This window comes from Anolis carolinensis, chromosome 1 (assembly GCF_035594765.1).
Source record: "Anolis carolinensis isolate JA03-04 chromosome 1, rAnoCar3.1.pri, whole genome shotgun sequence".
NCBI classification, from domain to species: Eukaryota; Metazoa; Chordata; class Lepidosauria; order Squamata; family Dactyloidae; genus Anolis; species Anolis carolinensis.
In genome coordinates this window covers 18,682,468-18,702,089 of record NC_085841.1, presented here as the reverse complement: position 1 = coordinate 18,702,089, position 19,622 = coordinate 18,682,468, and the positions used below count along the sequence as shown (strand labels likewise).

At 40.3% G+C, this 19,622-nt stretch overlaps 2 protein-coding genes across 3 annotated transcripts in view; one reads left to right on the top strand and one right to left on the bottom strand.

Moving 5' to 3' along the window:
* Positions 1–9,254, top strand: part of ninl (ninein like) — a 50,535-nt gene extending 41,281 nt beyond the window's left edge. Inside the window, exons 19-23 of one of the 2 annotated variants that reach the window (XM_008102699.3) lie at positions 852–1,106; positions 4,436–4,549; positions 5,455–5,667; positions 7,724–7,837; positions 8,328–9,254. In XM_008102699.3, coding sequence (XP_008100906.2) covers positions 852–1,106; positions 4,436–4,549; positions 5,455–5,667; positions 7,724–7,837; positions 8,328–8,513 — 882 coding nt within the window. In that variant the 3' untranslated portion in view covers positions 8,514–9,254. Of the gene's footprint in view, positions 1–821; positions 1,107–4,435; positions 4,550–5,454; positions 5,668–7,723; positions 7,838–8,327 lie in introns of both variants that reach the window. The other variant, XM_003216102.4, reaches the window with a different exon arrangement.
* A 603-nt stretch (positions 9,255–9,857) lies between these two features.
* On the bottom strand, positions 9,858–18,659 carry gins1 (GINS complex subunit 1). The gene is made up of 7 exons (XM_003216103.4): positions 18,463–18,659; positions 13,885–13,949; positions 12,963–13,058; positions 11,956–12,046; positions 11,193–11,309; positions 10,794–10,868; positions 9,858–10,047 (listed from the first exon to the last, which is right to left on the bottom strand). Exons 1-7 carry the CDS (start codon positions 18,535–18,537, stop codon positions 9,979–9,981), a joined length of 588 nt encoding a protein of 195 aa, XP_003216151.1. The 5' UTR covers positions 18,538–18,659; the 3' UTR covers positions 9,858–9,978.
* Positions 18,660–19,622: the final 963 nt, after the last annotated feature.

The window sequence follows — 19,622 nt, the reverse complement described above, 5'->3', positions numbered from 1 at the left end:
CACTATTTTACTTCTTTTTTAACTGGCAGTAATTGGGGGAACTTCCCTCCCTCCCATCATTTTTGGCAATGGCATGGTTTGTCCTTATAGCCTTCATTATGACCTGGCATGGGGCAGCCGCTTTAAAATAACATCTTCACGTTTAGCCTTTGATGTTTACCGAGCAGTTGGAGGGATCTTAATCTTTTGCCCTAAATAAATGTGTTACAATTCTAATTTTATCCTTACAGTTGATTCTGGAGACTTTAGACCAAGAGGCATGAATTATGCCCAAGATTATCCAGTTTGGTTTTGGGCTCAATTCAAAGTGTTGATTATAATTTATGAAGCTCTGTATGCCTATATAAGGCTCCCTAGTGGCGCAGTGGGTTAACCCGATGAGCTACTGAACTTGCTGACCAAAAGCTTGGCGGTTCGAATTTGGAAAGCGGGGTGAGCTTCTGCTGTTAGGCCCAGCTTCTGCCAACCTAGCAGTTTGAAAACATGCTAATGTGAGTAATTAAGAGGCACCACTTCTGCGGGAAGGTAATGGCGCCTTATGCAGTCATGCTGGTCATATGACCTAGGAGGTGTCTATGGTCAACGCTGGCTCTTCAGTTTAGAAATAGGGATGAGAACCACCACCCAAAGTTGGACACAACAAGACATAATGTCAAGGGAAACCTTTACCTTTATCTGTATGCCTTAGGTTCAGACTATCAGAAAGATTATACATATCTTCCGATCTCAGGTCCATTCTCCAGTCCCCACCTCCACAAAGAAACCCCTGCCTTGGCCATAATGATCGCTAGACCTTTAAATGTGTACACTTTTTGCTTCAGAATAATCACTACAAGGAGGAAATTTTCCAGTTAAAGGTCGGGAGCAATCAACTGAGCCATGAAGTCTCTGAACAAAGCAGCTATAATAAGGCCAATCGGAAAACAATTGCTGAACTGAAACAGAGGTTTGCAGAGCTGGAGCGTCAAAAAGCGCACGAAACTCTGGTTGCCAAGCAACTTCAGGAGGCATCTGCTGAATTGACAAAGGAGCATCTTCAGCTGCAGTTGGCATGGCAGGGAGAACAGGCCCGGATGGAGCAAGAGCTAAAGGCCTCCAGGGAAAAGGTAATGTTGACTTAAACAGAGAGTGTAGTGTTAGGAGTGGCACATGATTTCAGTGCTGTAAAATTGTACAGCAGAAAGGTAATGCCAGCTATATTGTGCCACCCAGGTTGAGAAACAATGCTAAGTAATGTTTCTTAACCAGCCAACATGATAGAAAATAATAAATGAACAAAAAAGTTGTGAATAGTTCAGTGATGCAGTGCAGATCCTGGCAGTTCAGGGAGTCAAGGAGCCCGCACACTGAAACATGTAAAAAAAAAGTTGTGTATCCCTTAACCAAAATGCTTGGAACCCAGAGAGTTTTGGATTTCAGATTTTTTGGCTTTTGGAATACCTGTATTGGTATATATGTACATAACCTTGAAGATAGGACCCAAGTTTGAACACAAAATTCATTTATTTCATGTCAAAAGCATTGCATAATAAGTTTAAAACTGATAAAAATAAAGGGAGCACAAGCGGTTAAATAATTTTAGACCAAAAACGGGCGACAGGGACTGCATTGTCTGTAGCTTTAAACAATTCTTCCTCTGTGCAGGGCATTGTGGTTAAGCATACAGATGCAGAGTTGTTTGTTCTGCTCCACAATCGCACAAGGTGGAAGATTCTTCTAGGTAGTGCAATTTTGCCAGGTTGTCTTTTGATCTGCCCACTCCACTTCTGAGTCTGTTCAGGGACTTCCAAGTTGCCCATTCTTGGTTTGCCCTTGGAGGAAGATGATGGGGGGGTGCATCCAGTTGGAATTGCCTGATTTTGCTGCCCAGAGGGATATTCTTGCTGTTTTGTTGGAGGAACATTTAGAGGAGAGGTGGTTCTCATGAAACTTTTCCTTGATTCGTCTACTGGGAGGAGGCTGATAGCCATATAGTGGGTATCTTACAATGTTCAACCTTATTTCTCTCACAGTTGGCAGCAACTTCCCATCACACATCAGGAGGGGCAATGTCAGCAGGTGTAGGTTTGAGACATCCTGTGATTATTCTACATGTCTGATTAAGTGCTATATTCACCTGCTTCACGTGGGCAGATTTATGCCAGATGGGGCAGGCATACTCAGCAGTTGAGTAAGACAAGGCCAAGGCTGATGTTCTTATTAATATTGGGTCTGAACCCCATGCGCTATTAGTAAGTTTCCGCAGGATGTTATTGCATGCAGCTACTTTGTGCTTGGTGTTCATACAGTGTTTCCTAAATATTAATGTTCGATCTAAGGTGACGCCAAGATATTTAGGATGGGAACAGTGTTCAAGCTCTTGGCCAGGTGACCTTCAGTTTCCTGTTGGCTTCACGATTCCATAAATGGAAAGCACACACAAAATTCATTTATGCTTCATATATATCATATACACATAGCCTGGATGTAATTTTATGCACTATTTATAATCATTTTGTGCAATTAGATTATTATGAAACCCCAGCTAAAGGATGCTCAACCTGTACTTTGTTCTAAATTTTCTTGATGAAGAAACATTATGGTTCAGTGGCATGGGATTGCAATAAATCATTCAAATTATGACACCAAACTGGGAGGGATAGCCAACACTCCAAAAGACAGGAGCAGAATTCAAAACGATCTTGACAGACTAGAGAGATGGGCCGAAACTAACAAAATGAAGTTCAACAGGGACAAATGCAAGATACTTCACTTCGGCAGAAAAAATGGAAATCAAAGATACAGAATGGGGGACGCCTGGCTTGACAGCAGTGTGTGCGAAAAAGACCTTGGAGTCCTCGTGGACAAGTTAAACATGAGCCAACAATGTGATGCGGCAGCTAAAAAAGCCAACGGGATTCTGGCCTGCATCAATAGGGGAATAGCATCTAGATCCAGGGAAGTCATGCTCCCCCTCTATTCTGCCTTGGTCAGACCACACCTGGAATACTGTGTCCAATTTTGGGCACCGCAGTTGAAGGGAGATGTTGACAAGCTGGAGGGCGACTAAAATGATTAAGGGTCTGGAGAACAAGCCCTATGAGGAGAGGCTTAGCCTGTTTAGCCTGCAGAAGAGAAGGCTGAGAGGAGACATGATAGCCATGTACAAATATGTGAGGGGAAGTCATAGAGAGGAGGGAGCAAGCTTGTTTTCTGCTGCCCTGCAGACTAGGACACGGAACAATGGCTTCAAACTACAGGAAAGGAGATTCCACCTGAACATCAGGAAGAACTTCCTCACTGTGAGGGCTGTTCGGCAGTGGAACTCTCTGCCCCAGACTGTGGTGGAGGCTCCTTCTTTGGAGGCTTTTAAACAGAGGCTGGATGGCCATCTGTCGGGGGTGCTTTGAATGCGATTTCCTGCTTCTTAGCGGGGGGTTGGACTGGATGGCCCATGAGGTCTCTTCCAACTCTACTATTCTATGATTCTATGATCAGTTTTTATCTGATTTATGCCCTTATTTTTTCTATCATCATGGTCTGTTTGGATGGTTCCCAAGTTGTTGGGTCTATTTTCCTAATAGCTAAAATACATAGAATAAATGAAAGCTACCGCTATGTGATGTTAAGGGTAGCATTGGTTGGGATTATTATGAGTGTACTATCTTTAATAAAGCAGAGGCAAAGAGGAGAGTTTTTAGTATGTTAGGTGAAAATTCTATAATGTTTTTGTTCGTTCCCTTATTATAGCTAAATGGGTATGTATTTGTGTGTGGTGAAATAGAATGCTAGTCCCATCTAATAATAGGTTGCCTGGCCACGATTATTTTGCACTTTATTGATTTTTAAACTGTGAAACTACCTCTACCACGCTGAAGTTTTTCCCCTTGGCCCAACTCCGTGTTTTTAGCCCTGTTTTTAACCATTTTATGACGTGCGCTGACTTTTATAACTGTTTATTGATGTTATGTCTTTATTGATGCGACATTATTTTATTGCCGATCTTGTTTTATTGTTTTATTGCTGTTATTGTATTGTTGTCGGGCATGGCCCCATGTAAGCCGCTCTGAGTCCCTCCGGGGAGATGGGGCGGGATATAAAAATAAAGTTGTTATTATTATTATTATTATTATTATTATTATTATTATTATTATTATTAGTCACTGTTAAAAATAAACTTTTATGTGTTATTGCAGGCATGGGCAAACTTTGGCCCTCTGGGTATTTTGGACTTCAGCTCCCACAATTCCCAACAGCCTACCGGCTGTTAGGAATTGTGGGAGTTGAAGTCTAAGACCTGGAGGGCCAAGGTGTGCCCATGCCTGTTCTAAGCACAGTGAAGACAGATAATAGCTGTTGTATAATTGTCACAAACAAAGCTTGGCTTGCAGGACTTGATACTGAACGGTATTGCTTGGCTACTATCGCCCTTCCTTGTCCTTCCCATTTTGTGCAGAGCAAGCGGCTTCAAGAGCTGGAGTCTGAACTGGAACGTTTGACTCAGGAATGTCAGGTGTTGCGTCTCGCAAAAGCCCAACTGACAGATGAGGCGGAAGAATATCAGGATCAGGTAGGATAGTGTTGTCTGCTGCTGCCTTAAAATGATGCATCCCCTTGGCTCATTCTCAGCATCACTGTGTGTTTTCCAAACAAGGCCCTCAGCATTTCTTAGGTAAAGCAGTGATGAAGCAGATTTCATGTCCTCTGGTAGGAACAAAAGGACTGGATTCTGAACCATAGTCATGTGCCCCAAAATTATATGTTATTCCCAGGAGCAGATCCAATCCAATAATTAAGGTTTTGAGCAATATTGTTACGGGGGTAGCCTTGTTGCTGTTCGTAATAACTGTTATCTAGCTACACGCTTCTTACTATGCTAAAATAGTAGGGAAACACAAAGTGTAATTCAATAAAGGTTGCCACATGTAGTTTTCATGTTGTAATAAAGTATGCCTTAAGTATGAAATGTCTCTCAAAAAACCCTTTCTGACAGACCTACAGTAGATGTTAATTTGGCATATTTAAACCTTTCTAGGACCAAATGCCATCTCAAGGAGAGAACAATTGAAGCATGGACATAAAACAGTTGCTTAGATGGGGATCAGTTTCAAATCAGAGCTCTGTTTCATTCATTTGCTATTAAAGATATACAGCAAAAGAACAAGATAAGTGAGCATATGTATATAGGCTAGGAATAGAATGGCATTTCATTTATATTCAAGCGAAATAATGACTGTGCAGACTTAATAGACCTCACTATGCATTGGCAACCTATTATAGTCTCACAAGGCTTGCAATCCCTATTAAAATGGCATAGTGCAGCTGGCAGTAAATAATTTACAAATAATCTTGAGATCTGGAAATTATTTCAAGACTATCTCCCCTCTCTGGGATTTAAAAGATTGAGAATGTACTTGTCTGTCTTATCACATGGCAGATCCTGGTGCAATTGACTTTCCCCCCTTTGCAATTTAGTTATTGGAAGCCAATACACGCTTAAGCCTGGCAGAGTCTAGGCATGCAGAGGAGCTGCAGCAGCTAAGAAGCCAAATGGACGGTTTTGTCCCTAAGGACTGCCTTGCTGAGGTAGAAAACAGGCTGACTGAAGAACAGAAAAGGATTAGGCTCTTGGAAGGAGAATTCAACTTCCAGGCAGAGCAGATGAGCCAGCAATTGTCCATATATCGGGTAAGAAGAAACTGTATTTGAGTTGACCTTCCTGCTATATATATACATATATGGTTCTCATAGTAAGACATCAAATTGTAGTTTTGTATTAAATGCCTAGGAAGAAAAAAACATGCTGCTTCTTCTTCCTGTTGCAATACAATTGAGAGGATGCATGCATTAGAACTCATTTTTGATTTAGTAGGCTTTTTTGCAATTATAGGCAGACCAATAATTATGATTTTAAAAAGTTCTAGACAATGGCTAAGCATGCCAGCAAAAAAAAGCAACACCTGGGTTGTTTTGCTTGACTGTTTGAAAAAAACCCTAGACATTATTTGAAACCAATTTAACAAAAAAGCAAATCAAAATTATTTTCCTTTTATTCATGTGAAGGAAGGGAGGACGAAGATGCTATATTTAGCATCCTAGAACCCTCTGAGAACAGCAGTTGTCCTCTAAAGCCATCCTTTCTCAAAGAAGTAACCCTTTTCTGTTTTGTTACTAATGAGAAATAAAAATTCCAGTTGCTTATGAACAGGGCTGGCCCAAGATAATTTTCAAGTGTAGGCGAACAGAATTTTGGCACACCTCCCCCCCCCCCCCCAAAAAAAAAAAAAAAAAAACCAATCGGGCATCGAATTGTTGCCAGTTGTGAGGCCACCCTGAGTCCTCTTCAGGGTGAGAAGGGCGGGACACAAGCATGGGAAATAAATAAATAAAATCAGGACAGTAAAAAAGAACACTCAAAAACAGGGGAATTCCAGACATGAAACAATCAGGGCCAGCTAACACCTCCCAACAAAGGATTCCCCCAGGTAGGAAGCAGCCAGGCTTTGAAGCTGCAAAGCCATTCTAAGCTAATCAAGGTGGCCAACTGCAACATCCACACTTGCCTCAGACAGACAAAAGTTCTTTGAGTTCTTTCTCCCAACCTTTACATTCCATAGATATACAAACCCCACTTACCTAGTTTCCAACAGACCTCTTGCCTAGTTCCCAACGGTCTGCGATGGCGGCGGCAGCGGGAGGAAGAGTGGAGCAACCGGAACAAAACGGTGCTGGCACTGGCGGCCGGAGTGGTGCAGGAATGGTGGGCCTATGTGGCTGGGCACAGGACAAAATTGGGCCCAGGCCAGGCCGAAGGCCCGATGGAGTAGGCAGGGGGTGCACGCGCATGCATGCACGCGCACAGGGCACCTCAACTGCGCCCCCGGGATTATGGTGCCACAGGCAAGTGCCTAAATGACCTCGTGGTTGAACCGCCCCTGCTTATGGTGACTTGGAGGGGGACTAATAAATTTTTGGTGTTCTGAGTCCCAGGAATAATATAGTAATAATATAATATAATAATAATAAACCTTTACTTATATCCCGCCCTATCTCCTTAAGGGGACTCAGGGCAGTTAACAACAAGTATCAGCAAACATTCAATGCCATAAAAATTAGACCAAGACAAAATAACCCACCCCACCCTAACCCAAAACAAACTATATGTACATCAAAAGTAACAACAGATTAACAAGAATTAAACCGTAACATAACAATATACAATTCCACAGCTTACATTAGGAAGAAACAGCCAGAATCTAAACAAAGCAAACTAAGATTAAAAAATAGGATTTTTTGTAGCTGGCAGCCGGAGTGACCAGACATTTTCACTCCATGGTGACTATGCATGATAATGAATAGTTAGACCTGTTCTCAGGGCCTATCAAAGTTGACCAACCCCAATATAAGTATCCTGGTAATACAGAAAGTCCCTCAGAGCACAGAAATATACATAAAGGTTATTTTATAGATAATAAGTGCTATAAACAGATTATTTACATTGCAACACAGATGCTGCTGAATGCTAATGCTTGCAAATTTATCCAGGACTTAAGAAATCCTAGGTTTCTTGTTTTGTCAAACAGCTTCAAGTGCTGTTTCAGAAATGCAGTTTCTTACTGAAAAGCAGGTGAAATAATAACTGGAAGTGTTGGGATTTCTCTAGAAATCTGGGCAGCCTGCCCAATAATAGCTTTTTCATGTCACTTTTGTGATAGCAGTGCTGCTCTGTATTGTCTTTCTGCAGGAAGAACACGAGAACTCAAAGAGATTAATGGAAGAAAAGGCGGGGGAACTGGAGATGAACTTGAAAAATGAGCAACTATTGCTTCAAGAAAAGATGGCCCAGCTTAAGGAACAGGTTTGTACAAAAGTGGGATTTGTTGCTTTTTGTGGAAAGAATGTAAGGGGTGATTTCATGATCTACTTGCAGTGGTAAATACTAATTTACATAGTAGTTTGCTAATTATGAGGGTCTGAAAATCTGTCGGTTTATTTAGACAAGAACGTGATGGTTGCTTAGGATATACGTTGGAGTTCTTATATATATGTATGTCAGCAGTAAATGCCTGGATTTCTAGTATGTACAGCCAGCCTCTCATATCCCCCAATATCTTATTTTTAAAATCCGAATAACAAACTTGAATTTTGCCATTCTATATAGGAGAGACCATTTTACTACCTTATTGTATATGATGGGACTTGAGCAACCACAGATTTTGATATCCATGAGATTCCAGAACCAAACCCCAACGGGATATCAACAGCCCACTCTATGCATGTTTGTTTGCGCATATGGGTTTGTGTAACTGTATTGTGATTAACAGTGTGCTGTTCATTCTACTTCGCAGCTTGAAAAAAATGCCAAGTCTAACCTGTTACTGAAAGATTTGTATGTGGAAAATGCACAGCTGATGAAAACTCTGCAAGTTGCAGAACAGAGGCAGAGGAACACTGAAAACAGGAATTTAGTCCTGGAAGAAAAAATCATATCCCTGAATAATTTAATTGGAGAAATTACCCTGGCATCTCAATGAATTTAGTCTACTTTTATGTTGCTTTAAACTGGAAAAAAACAATCACTGGTTAGAGACAGTACTACACTTTGTGGCCAACGTTTTTGTACAAGTATCTGACCTTTGAATAAAAAGCCTCACTTTTAATGAACAGGGTTCTCATAGAATGCACTGTGTGAAGGAGCTTGGGTAGGGTGAAAACGTTTTTTCCAGGAAGTATAAAAGACAAAAGGTATTCTCAGGGAGAAGTTTGAAGTTGGAGACAAAGCTTATTAGCAGTACAGTGAATACACACCTCATTTTTCCAATGGAAAAGCTAAAATGTTACTGCCTTCTGGATGATTTCTCCAAAAGCAGAATATTCTGTTCTGTTTGGGGATTTCTTGATAGTTTCTGTAATAAGCAATATTCTTGTTGCCCTCCTTTCAAGCTTGTCTGTACACTGGTTTGTATTGTGTGTGTATATGTATGTACAGTTTTCTACACCTATGTATTAGTCATTTCTGAAATCATTCTATATCAAAGGTGTCAAACTTGTGGCCCTCCAGATGTTTAAGACTCCAATTCCCAGAAGCCATAGCCAGCTTGTCCAATGGCCAGGAATTCTGGGAACTGAAGTCCAAAACACTCGGAAGGCCACAGGCTTTATCTCATTTGGGCAGATCTGCTCTAAAATTGAAAGGAGCTTGCAGTATTTTTTGGTGTGCTTTTGGTAAAAGAACCTGACAAGATTTTTAATTAAATGCTATTTATACTGCTTTATACTGTCTCGTTGAATTTTGTGACTCTATAAAATGTCAATTTATAGTGCTGGTAAAATACAGGGTGCTTGAAAAAGAACTCCCTAGTTTTAATGTGTTTTAACTTAAAACTAAGGAGTTCTTTTTCAAACACCCTGTACATTCAAGTCTAGTTCAGGCATGGGCAAACCTGGGCCCTTCAGGTGTTTTGGACTTCAGCTCCTACAATTCCTAACAGCTGTAGGCTGTTGTGGGAGTTGAAATCCAAAACACCTGGAGGGCCCAAGTTTGCCCATGCCTACTCTAACTAATGGAGACTTGAGGTCAGAAATATGGATTCTGTATCATATTAGAGATGGAAAATCGCTAAGGGTAGCTATTAGATTGGCTTCCTCCTAATCTCACAACTCTTGAACTTGTTTGTCCTCGCCTTGTACTTACAATTCAGTACTCCTCCACTGCATGAACCTGTTTAGCCTGTTTTCAACGTCACACACTACACAACTGAACTTACAGAAGAATGACAAGAGCCATACAATATAAATATAGAAAATGCATGTTTTAACAGGATCAATATTTACAATAGTGGTTGTCCATAACTGAAGGAATAAAGGCAACAACATGCTAGTGAAAATATTCTGGCTTTATTTTATAGTGACATTTGACATTTTGCTACTTACATCTATTTTACAATGTGTTAACATATTAATGTACAGACTTTTCATCAAGTCTCATGGACATCTAGCTTATGATAGGACATGCTCCAAAATCCCTTGCCTGATTAACTGTTCACATTTCCAGCGTGGTAGAAAATGCTGAAGGAAAGAAAAAGAAACCATTTTCAAATCTGAAGAAATTTTATAAATAACAAACCCAAAAAAATGTTTTCTTGTTGTCTTGGTTGTTAGGCTTCTTTCTGTGATTATTCAGAATGCCAATTGCATTTGATAGACCACATCTGCTCTAGTTTCTTAGATATGGATATGATTCTCTATAGGCAAGCCCTTGTAATACAACAATCTTCATGTGTGCTATTCTGTCCGTATAACTAAAACAATGTACTGTAATGACATGCATGATCTTTTTTAAATCCAAATTTATCTAGTTTTTGACAAGATCTTTAGAGAACAGCAGGACCATGGCAGATTGAACAAGACATGCATAATACGCAGGAACCCCCCCCCCCCCCCCCCCCGAATTCTAGCACTGAAAGAATACTGAAGGCCCAGTTTCACTTCCTTGGTGTTTTTCACCCTTTTCTCAGCATGTTGCTATTTCTTCATTAGCACTATTTCCTCCTCTCCCTCCAATGTGTATTGAGAGGTACTGACCCATGCAGCTTCCTTCCAATAAAAGGCTTTCATACAGTAGAGAAAAGAAGCTGACTGAGGAGCTGGTATCATATATGGCTATGGAAAGGGGTGGGAACCTAACACTTATCATGGGATCTAGATGATGTTGCATACAATATAGCTGATTCCACACACACACAGAAGGAACCAATGCTGATATACTAAAAGAGATGATCCCAGAAGCCAACCAACTAACTTGTCAGAAATACCTGGCTGTTCTTCTTTAGCAGAATTGTAGTACCATCATCAATTTCAAATTCCCCATAGTCTTTTAAACACCGAACCTGAAGGGGAAAAATTAATTAGCTGTTGCTGGTTACAAGTTAAGTGTGTCAGCATAAACCTGATTAAAGACAATGATTAGCTTCCAAGGTTGAGATAAGAAACTTTTATTTCTGTAAAAATAAAATTCACACTTTAATAAGCTAAATTTATCTTTCATTTGTCCCTTTATTCCCTTCAATGTGGAAAATATTGCTAAATTATCCACAACACCTGTATGAGAAAAAAAAATGTCAAAAGACCTTTTGAAAAATATTTAGGCCTGTTTACTTGTGAACCTACTCTTAGAGAAAATAAATCACCACACATTTTTTAGTTTTACTTACTTCAATGTACAAGCTTTTTGGGGGTTTAATGTCCTGTGTCAGGTCCAGCCCATCTCCTCCTCCTAATGATCTCATGTAGGTAGCCAAAGATTTTTTGTACTGATTGAACCACAGCACCTGGAGATGCAAGATGTATTTTTAACTAATGCCAAATATTGTTTTCAAACCATTAAAAGTTAGCAACATATCTACCAAAAAAAAAAAAAAAAGAAAGGAAAAAAAAAAGGAACGGATGAGACGTTTCTCCATACTGCAGAGTTCTGTTGTCAGGCTTTAGGTAAAGGTTTTCCCCTGACATTAAGTCCAGTCATGTCTGACTCTGGGCGTTGGTGCTCATCTCCATTTCTAAGCCGAAGAGCCGGCATTGTCCGTAGACACCTCCAAGGTCATGTGGCCGGCATGACTTCATGGAGCGCCGTTACCTTCCCGCCGGAGCGGTACCTATTGATCTACTCACATTGGCATGTTTTCGAACTGCTAGGTTGGCAGGAGCTGGAGCTAACAGCGGCAGCTCATGCCACTCCCGGGGATTGAACCTAGGACCTTTCGGTCTCCAGCTCAGTGCTTTAACGCACTTTGCCACCGGGGCTTTAGAGCAAGCTAAACTGACCTATTGGCTGATTTCATGAGAACCCGGAGGAGCTATAAAGCTAGAAATGGACAAAAAGTACAATAGGATCACTGGATGATTTGCAATAGATCAGCAAGGGCTACTGACTTTGAATTGCTTCTAGACATATGCATTTACATCTGACTTGCTTACTTCATCAGCTGACATCTGAAATCTGACAGCATTTGGCAAGACACTCCCATATTCCCATCTAAGTGCCCGGATGCGAAGTAAGCGGTCATATCTGGTGGAAAAAACACCCACAATGCATTCATAATTAGAAACCTAGATAATATAATTTCCCATCTCATAATGAAATGTTACCAGTGGAAGCTTAGGTAACATTATCACAAGTTCTTTAATTCTGCAGAGGAAGGTTTTCTGATTAAAATGATATAGACTGAACTGCAGGCTGAAAAATTGGGGAACCAAGAACAAACCAGGCATGGGGAAACTCTGGTCCTCCAGGTGTTTTGGACTTTAACTCCCACAATTCCTAACAGCCAGTTAGGAATTGTGTGAGTTGAAGTCCAAAACACCCGAAGGTCCGAAGTTTCCCCATGCCTGACATAAACTGACAGGTTTACCCAGCCCTTGATTTGCACAACTCTGTGACCATTGCAAAACAGGCTTACAGCTCCTTGCCAGATGTTTTCAAACAGCTCCTTCAGGTGAAAAGTATTCATGCACAGCAGAATGCCATCCCAGATGTCAAAAGGGTTATTGAATTTTAGATTTGACTATAACACACTTAACTGAAATGCCTGAACCATGCAAAGGCATCAATGATTGACTACTATGATGTATCCAAGCCGAACAAATTATTTGTCCATTTATTTATTTATATCCAGCTTTATCTCTCTAAAGAGACCCAAACCAGCTAACACAAAAATACATTTTAAAACCATAAAAAAAACATACAAACATTCAAATAGGATTAAACATTGGAACCCATTTGCTGAATTTGGACAAAACAATATTAATTTACATAGCATGATTTACTAAATTGTGTGAAAAGCATAAACATCCACAACTTCCATGCAATTTCAGTGACTAAGAAAAAGGTTTTTGAAAGTTAAGTCCCAGAAGTGAATGTCCCAGATGTGAATGTGACAATATTTGTGACAGAACGATGACACATATGCCCTTCAGAAACTTACAGATATGCAAGAACACATCGTCGATTTCTCAGCAGAGAGCAATGACGAAATTTGATTGTTGGGATCAACTCACTGTGCCCAGATTTTGCTTCATTTCTAATGACAGAAACACAAGCTGTAAATAAAATGCATTTGTATATATCTGCAACCAACCATTTGTGAAGTCATAAACTATATCCTTCCTCAACCAACAATGTGAAAAGGCCAGGCATTCAACCGAATCAAAGCTTTTGCACCTGTGAATTTTCTATAGGCAACATGTGAATTTCTGCCTCATTTAACTTTCAGTCTAGATCAAACTTTCATAATCTAGATAGTTTCATTTGAAATAATATTTAAAATGTTTTTGAAAGACTGAAAATCCCATAATTTATACCAAAATCGGACTTAATTGGAAAAAAGAACACGCAAAAGCAGTGGAATGACTGGCAAGTACTTGGACACTTGCAGTATATTTTATTAATGTTGTATCAAAACATTCCACCTCACATTATTTTAAAATTAAACACTTTAGACCAGGCATGGGGCAAACTTGGGTCCTCCAGTTGTTTTGGAATCCAACTCCCATAATTCCTAACACCTGGAGGGCCCAAGTTTGCCCATGCCTGTGTCAGACTATGTGCTATTTTCTTTTTCAGTTTTTATCTCAATGAAATAAATGATGTTTTTCCCAAACAAAACTTTTCCAATTCTTCAGAATTAGCTATTCCTAAGGTTTTAACTACACAGGGAGCTGTCAGGGCAAGATCCTATACACTCGTATGATAGTATAAATATGCACCACTGTCAGGCACCAGACACAGTCTTTGATTTCACTCATTGGACTATGGTTGATTAGTTCCTCACACATCAAGCCAAAACAGGAGACGATCTTGTGAGGGCTTGTGGAACAACTGACAGCACGAAGAGCTGCAATACTTACACATCACTTTGGTTCTGTTCATATAATGCTTTCATCTCCTCAAGCACTTGTCTGATTCCATCCTCCTGAAATTTAAAATGGCAGCAGGTTCAACAAGTATTTCAAATAGTACTTAATGCTTAACAAGGCTTCAATTAAAATTCAAGCTTCATTTCCTTTAAAATTTCAAATATCTATTCACTGTGAAAAGGAGGCCCCAGGCTAAGCCTATTCCTGAATGCACATTGTTCTCCATACTCATTAACATCACCACTCCTTGAAAAAAATTCCAGTGCTGTTTGTGCCCCTGTTCAGAAAATTTCTCCTCAATTTCTATTCCTGCGATCATTGGCTTTTGAAAAATATGGCTTGTTTAGCATTAAATTGATATTAACTGTTATACTCATATAGATTATTTAAGTTTTTATTGTTACTTATTTTGTTTGTTATTAAGTTTTAGAGTTTTATATGGTTTGTCCTGATGTAATTCTGTTTTGAATGTTTTTTCACCTTTTGGGCACTGAATATTTGCCATACATGTTGGAAATCGCCCTGGAGTCCTGTTGTTGTTGTTATTACAAGGATTGGTGATACAGCTTCAGTGGAGACCCCCTTTTCCCATGATAACTCTCCCAGGAGTGAATTTCCCTTCTGAGAGATAGATTTCTCTCATTTCCTGTTGTCTCAGCCCGGTTCTTAACTAGGAGTCATTTGTAAGCTGGGTGTTTGTAACTCAGGAATTGCCTGAACATGGAAGTTGGGCCACATATATTCTTAGTGTCTTTTGAAGTATCATAGAACAGAGGCCTGGGAGAGAAAAGGTCCATAAATGTAGCATGCAGTCTGATCCTACTTTTTATATTATATTTTTATATTATTTTTTGACTGATTTACTTTTAATTGTCTGTTAATTGTCTATTATGCTTTGTACTGGCATTGAATGTTTGCCAGTTTTACTTTGGAAGCTGCCTTGAGTCCCCTTGGGGAGAGAGGGCGAGTTAAAAATAAGGATGATGATGATGATTACTTCCAACTGCCATGGCTCAATACAAGTTGAATCATAAAAGTCGTAGTTTCAAAAGTTCTTTAGCTTTCTCTTTCGAAAAAAGTGCTGGTGCCTTAGTAAAAAGGTAAAGGTTTCCCCTGACGTTAAGTCCAGTCGGGTCCGACTCTGGGGATTGGTGCTCATCTCCATTTCTAAGCCAAAGAGCCGGCGTTGTCCATAGACACCTCCAAGGTCATGTGGTCGGCATGACTGCATGGAACACCGTTACCTTCCCGCCGGAGCGGTACCTATTGATCTACTCACATTTGCATGTTTTCGAACTGCTAGGTTGGCAGAAGCTGGAGCTAACAGCGGGCGCTCACTCCGCTCCCCAGATTTGAACCTGGGACCTTTTGGTCTGCAAGTTCAGCAGCTCAGCACTTTAACACACTGAGCCACCGGAGGCTGGTGCCTTACCAAACTACAAATCTCATTATTCCATATCATTGTTTAGCTTTTATCAACCAGAGCAGTGGCTAAGATGTTTTAAATTGCTTTTATATAACATAATTTCTGTTTAAATATGATAGTTTTGTGTCAATTTAATATGTTTTGTTTCACTTTGATATTGATTTTATGTTGTCATTTTGTTCATTTAATTTTAAATTGATTATTTGTTATATTACTATTTATTGTTTGCATTGTTCACATTATTGTAAGCTGCTCCGAGTCCTCTCAGGGAGATGGGGCGGGATATAAATAAAGTTTATTATTATTATTAGCTTGGGTACCCAACGTTGCCCGGGTTATTTGAAAAAGCCATTTTTTTAATTGTACAAAATGCATAAGGTTGTGTATTAAGTATAACTAACATCATGTCAGGGTAATCTTAAGAAACGCCATCAGTACTGAAAGTTTGTTATGTTGGGCAAGTTTGCTCTAGATGCCTCATTGGTGGGGGTTCAGTGTGCTCTCTGGCTGTAGGGTAAAACTACAACTCCCACTATAGTGAGTCAGTCCCCTCAAACTCTTCCAGCAGGTTGAGTTAGTCATGGGAGTTCTGTGAGCCAAGTTTGGTCCAGATCCATCATTGGTGGAGGTCAGTTTCCCTGGTTGTGGGTGAATAGCAAGGTAGGTCAGTTCCCCCCCAAATTCCTCCAGTAATCAAATTTCTGCATAACAGGTGTGTGTGCCAAGTTTGGCCCTGGTCCATTGGTGTTTGGGTTCACAGTGCTCTCTGGATGTAGGTGAACTACAATTCCCCCAAGTCAAAGTGAATTTTCCCCAAAGACCTCCAGCATTTTTGTTGGTCATGGGGATTCTGTATGCCAAGTGAGTTCCAGATTCATCTTTGGTGGAGTTGAGTGCTCTTAGATTGCAGGTGAACTACACATTCCAGTACCTACAACTCCTATAAATCATGGTAAATTCTCCCCAAACCTCTCTAGTATGTTCAATTGCTGATTAATTCCTCTATTTGCTGTGTGCCATAGAAAATAATAGGAAAGGGTTAGGGAAGAGGAGTGGGCGGAGTCATGCAAACTACACCAGTGGAGAGAGAAAGGAACATTGGGGTGCCTGTGGTGGAGGAAAAACAGAAGATCTAGGATGAAATTGTCCCTGTATGAAAGCCTTCACTTGGGTGGTGGGCACTATGGTGTTTGTGAAGGAAATTGGTAGGGCTCTTGGACATGTTCACAGCACTCAGTATAACCTGCAATGTCATTGGAGGGAGGGCCGTTGGTATCTCCTGAGTAGTGGGAGCTATTGCTGTTTTGTTGATGAAATTGTTTTTATGTAGTATGAAATTGTACTTAAAAGTTTAAAGCTGGCTGTCAGTGTGTGTGCATGTAATCCAGTAGTGCAACAGTTAAGTACATAAAGTGGGAATGCATTGCTAGAGCATAGCAGTTGGAAGTGTGTAGCAGTTCTGATCTGTGACAGGATATACGTCATGCTTAAGATAAGACTGGAATGTGTGAGTGTACTTCTCATGCGATCTTTGAAGAAGTCAGATGGAGAACTGCTGTTGTCCTGCATGATGTGAATATATGATGCAATAAAGTTTAAGCCGCTGTTTACAGCTGACAATTGAGAAGTCTGAATTTTGTTCCTGTGCGATCTGAGCCGATGCCAGATTCATCAGGAGAGGGATTGAGACTGATGGAGGTAATTTGTCTCAATCGAACCAATTTCTTGATATGTTTGTGGAACAGGGAGCTTGTCTGTGTAAGTGGACACCCCAGACATAGACATACACTAGAGTCTCGCTTATCCAACCTTCACTTATCCAACGTTCTGTATTATCCAATGCAATCTGCCTTTTAGTAATCAGTGTTTTTGTAGTCAATGATGTCAATACATTGCAATATTTTAGTGCTAACAACAACTCTTTATTGATTAGTCAATTTTGACCATATCAAAACATGTGAAACATATAAAACATACACATTTACCCATACATACAGTAAAACCATGTAAAACCATGTATAGATACAAAGCATCCCAGCCTACTAGCCTACCAACCCACTCCTAGGTATTTAAGTGCTAAATTCATAAATACTGTAATTGCTACATAACATTACTGTGAATTGAACTGCTTTTTCTGTCGATTTGTTGTAAAACATGTTTCGGTACTTAATTTGTAAACTCATAACATAATTTGATGTTTAATAAGCTCTTCCTTAATCCCTCATTATCCAACATTTTCGCTTATCCAACGTTCTGCCAGCCCATTTATGTTGGATAAGCAGGACTCTACTGTACATATTTTCACTTTTATTATATGTATAGATGATGATTATTATTATTATTATTGAACCATGAAAGTGGTGCCAAACTGCATTAGTTCAACAGTGTGCAGTGACAGCACTGTAAAGGTGTTTTAAAGGCAATAAATCAGGCATGGGCAAACATGGACCTTCCAGGTGTTTTGGACTTCAACTCCAAAGTTTGCCTGTGCGTGGTATAAATGCATCCTAAATATATGAAACTTCCCTTTCCCAGGCTTCTGTTCTATGATCCTTCAAAATACACTAAGAATATATCTGGCCCTGCTTCCATATAGTCTACTTTACCTTTAGAAATAGTGATACAGTAGAGTCTCACTTATCCAACGTTCTGGATTATCCAACGCTTTTTTGTAGTCAACGTTTTCAATACATCGTGATATTTTGGTGCCAAGGTTGTAAATACAGTAATTTCTACATAGCATTATTGTGTATTGAACTACGTTTTCTGTCAAATTTGTGGTATAACATGATGTTTTGGTGCTTAATTTGTAAAAGCATAACCTAATTTGATGTTTAATAGGCTTTTCCTTAATCCCTCCTTATTATCCAACATATTCGCTTATCCAACATTCTGCCGGCCCGTTTGTTGGATAAGTGAGACTCTACTGTAATTATATTCTCTTTCTGCTTTGGGTAATTGCAGGAATCAAATGGCTTATCTCCCAGTGTTCTATCCCAAGCAGCAGAGTCACAAGTGTGTTTTGGACTTCAACTCCCAGAAGCCTCTGCTGCCTTAGTCAATGAGCAGGAACTCTGGGAGTTGAAGTCCAAAATTACCTGTGAATGTTAGAACCGCATTGGCCAAATTTTTAAAAGGCTCACGTTGTAGGAAGGCAGCTGCCCGTCGCTGGCTCGGTGGAGCTCCCGGATGAGTTCGGTGGCTTTCTCACAGAACATAGTTCCCAAACCGGGCCCAAAAGAGTCCTCTCAGCGACAGAAGTCCTCACTCGTCGCCCGCTGGAGGAGAACTGAGCAAAACGCGCGCCTCGAAGCCGCTCGGCCAATAGGAACGCAGGAAGACTGAGAAGGGGCGGAGGCAAGCATCTTCTCGTACGGAAAGGGAGAATGGACAAACGAGCGTGTTGCGCTTTTCAACTATTTTATGCCTCTGTAACTCTGGTTGGAGATACATTGCAGGATGCAGTTTGACATCACTTTTATAACTACAATACTATCATGAAGGGTGCACTCTTCTTTGGCAAAGAAGGCTAAGGACCTTGTCAAGCTACAACTTCCAGGGTACTTTAAACTTGAGCCATGGCAGTTAAAGTGGTATCAAACTGCATCTATTCTACAGTGTAGATGAGGCATGGGTAAACTTGGGCCCTCCAGGTGTTTTGGACTTCAACTCCCACAATTCCTAACAGCCTACCGGCTGTTAGGAATTGTGGGAGTTGAAGTCCAAAACACCTGGAGGGCCCAAGTTTGCCCATGCCTGGGTAGATGTACCTTTCCACAAACTGCATCCACATTGCAGTTTGATTCCACATTAACTGCCATGCTCAGTGCTATAGAATTCTGGGTTTTTTTGTTTTGCGGGATATGTATCCTTCTGTGTTCAATCTGGTGCCACAACAAACTGCAAATCCCAGGATTCCATGGGTTGAAGCTATGGCACTTAATGTGCTCTCAAAATGCTATAATTCTGCAGCGTGAATAATCTCACAGTCATCTTTTTCCTTCCTCTTGTATGATTTTTAACATCTTTTAAATACCCTATTCAGATTGAATTGATGCCATAACGCAGTGGTTCTCAACCTGTGGGTGTCCAGATGTTTTGGCTTTCAATTCCCAGAAATCCTAACAGCTGGTAAACTGGCTGGAATATCTGGGAGTTGTAGGCCAAAACACCTGGAGATTCACAGGTTGAGAACCATTGCCTTAATGCCTCCTTCCACAATTTATTCCGCTACAGACACATAACACCCTGTTAAGATTTTTCCCTGCAGTATTATTTCCTGGTACAAAGTACTAAACATCTA

What these genes read in the sequence shown, in the direction of transcription:
- gins1 (XM_003216103.4), bottom strand. Translation starts at nt 18,537, where the DNA reads ATGTTCTGTGAGAAAGCCACCGAACTCATCCGGGAGCTCCACCGAGCC. An exon ending in CAAAAAGCTTGTACATTGAA is followed by an intron (nt 10,869 to 11,192) that starts GTAAGTAAAACT and finishes TTTCCCCTTCAG; the next exon opens with GTTCGGTGTTTAAAAGACTA. An exon ending in TGCTAAAGAAGAACAGCCAG is followed by an intron (nt 10,048 to 10,793) that starts GTATTTCTGACA and finishes TCTTTCCTTCAG; the next exon opens with CATTTTCTACCACGCTGGAA.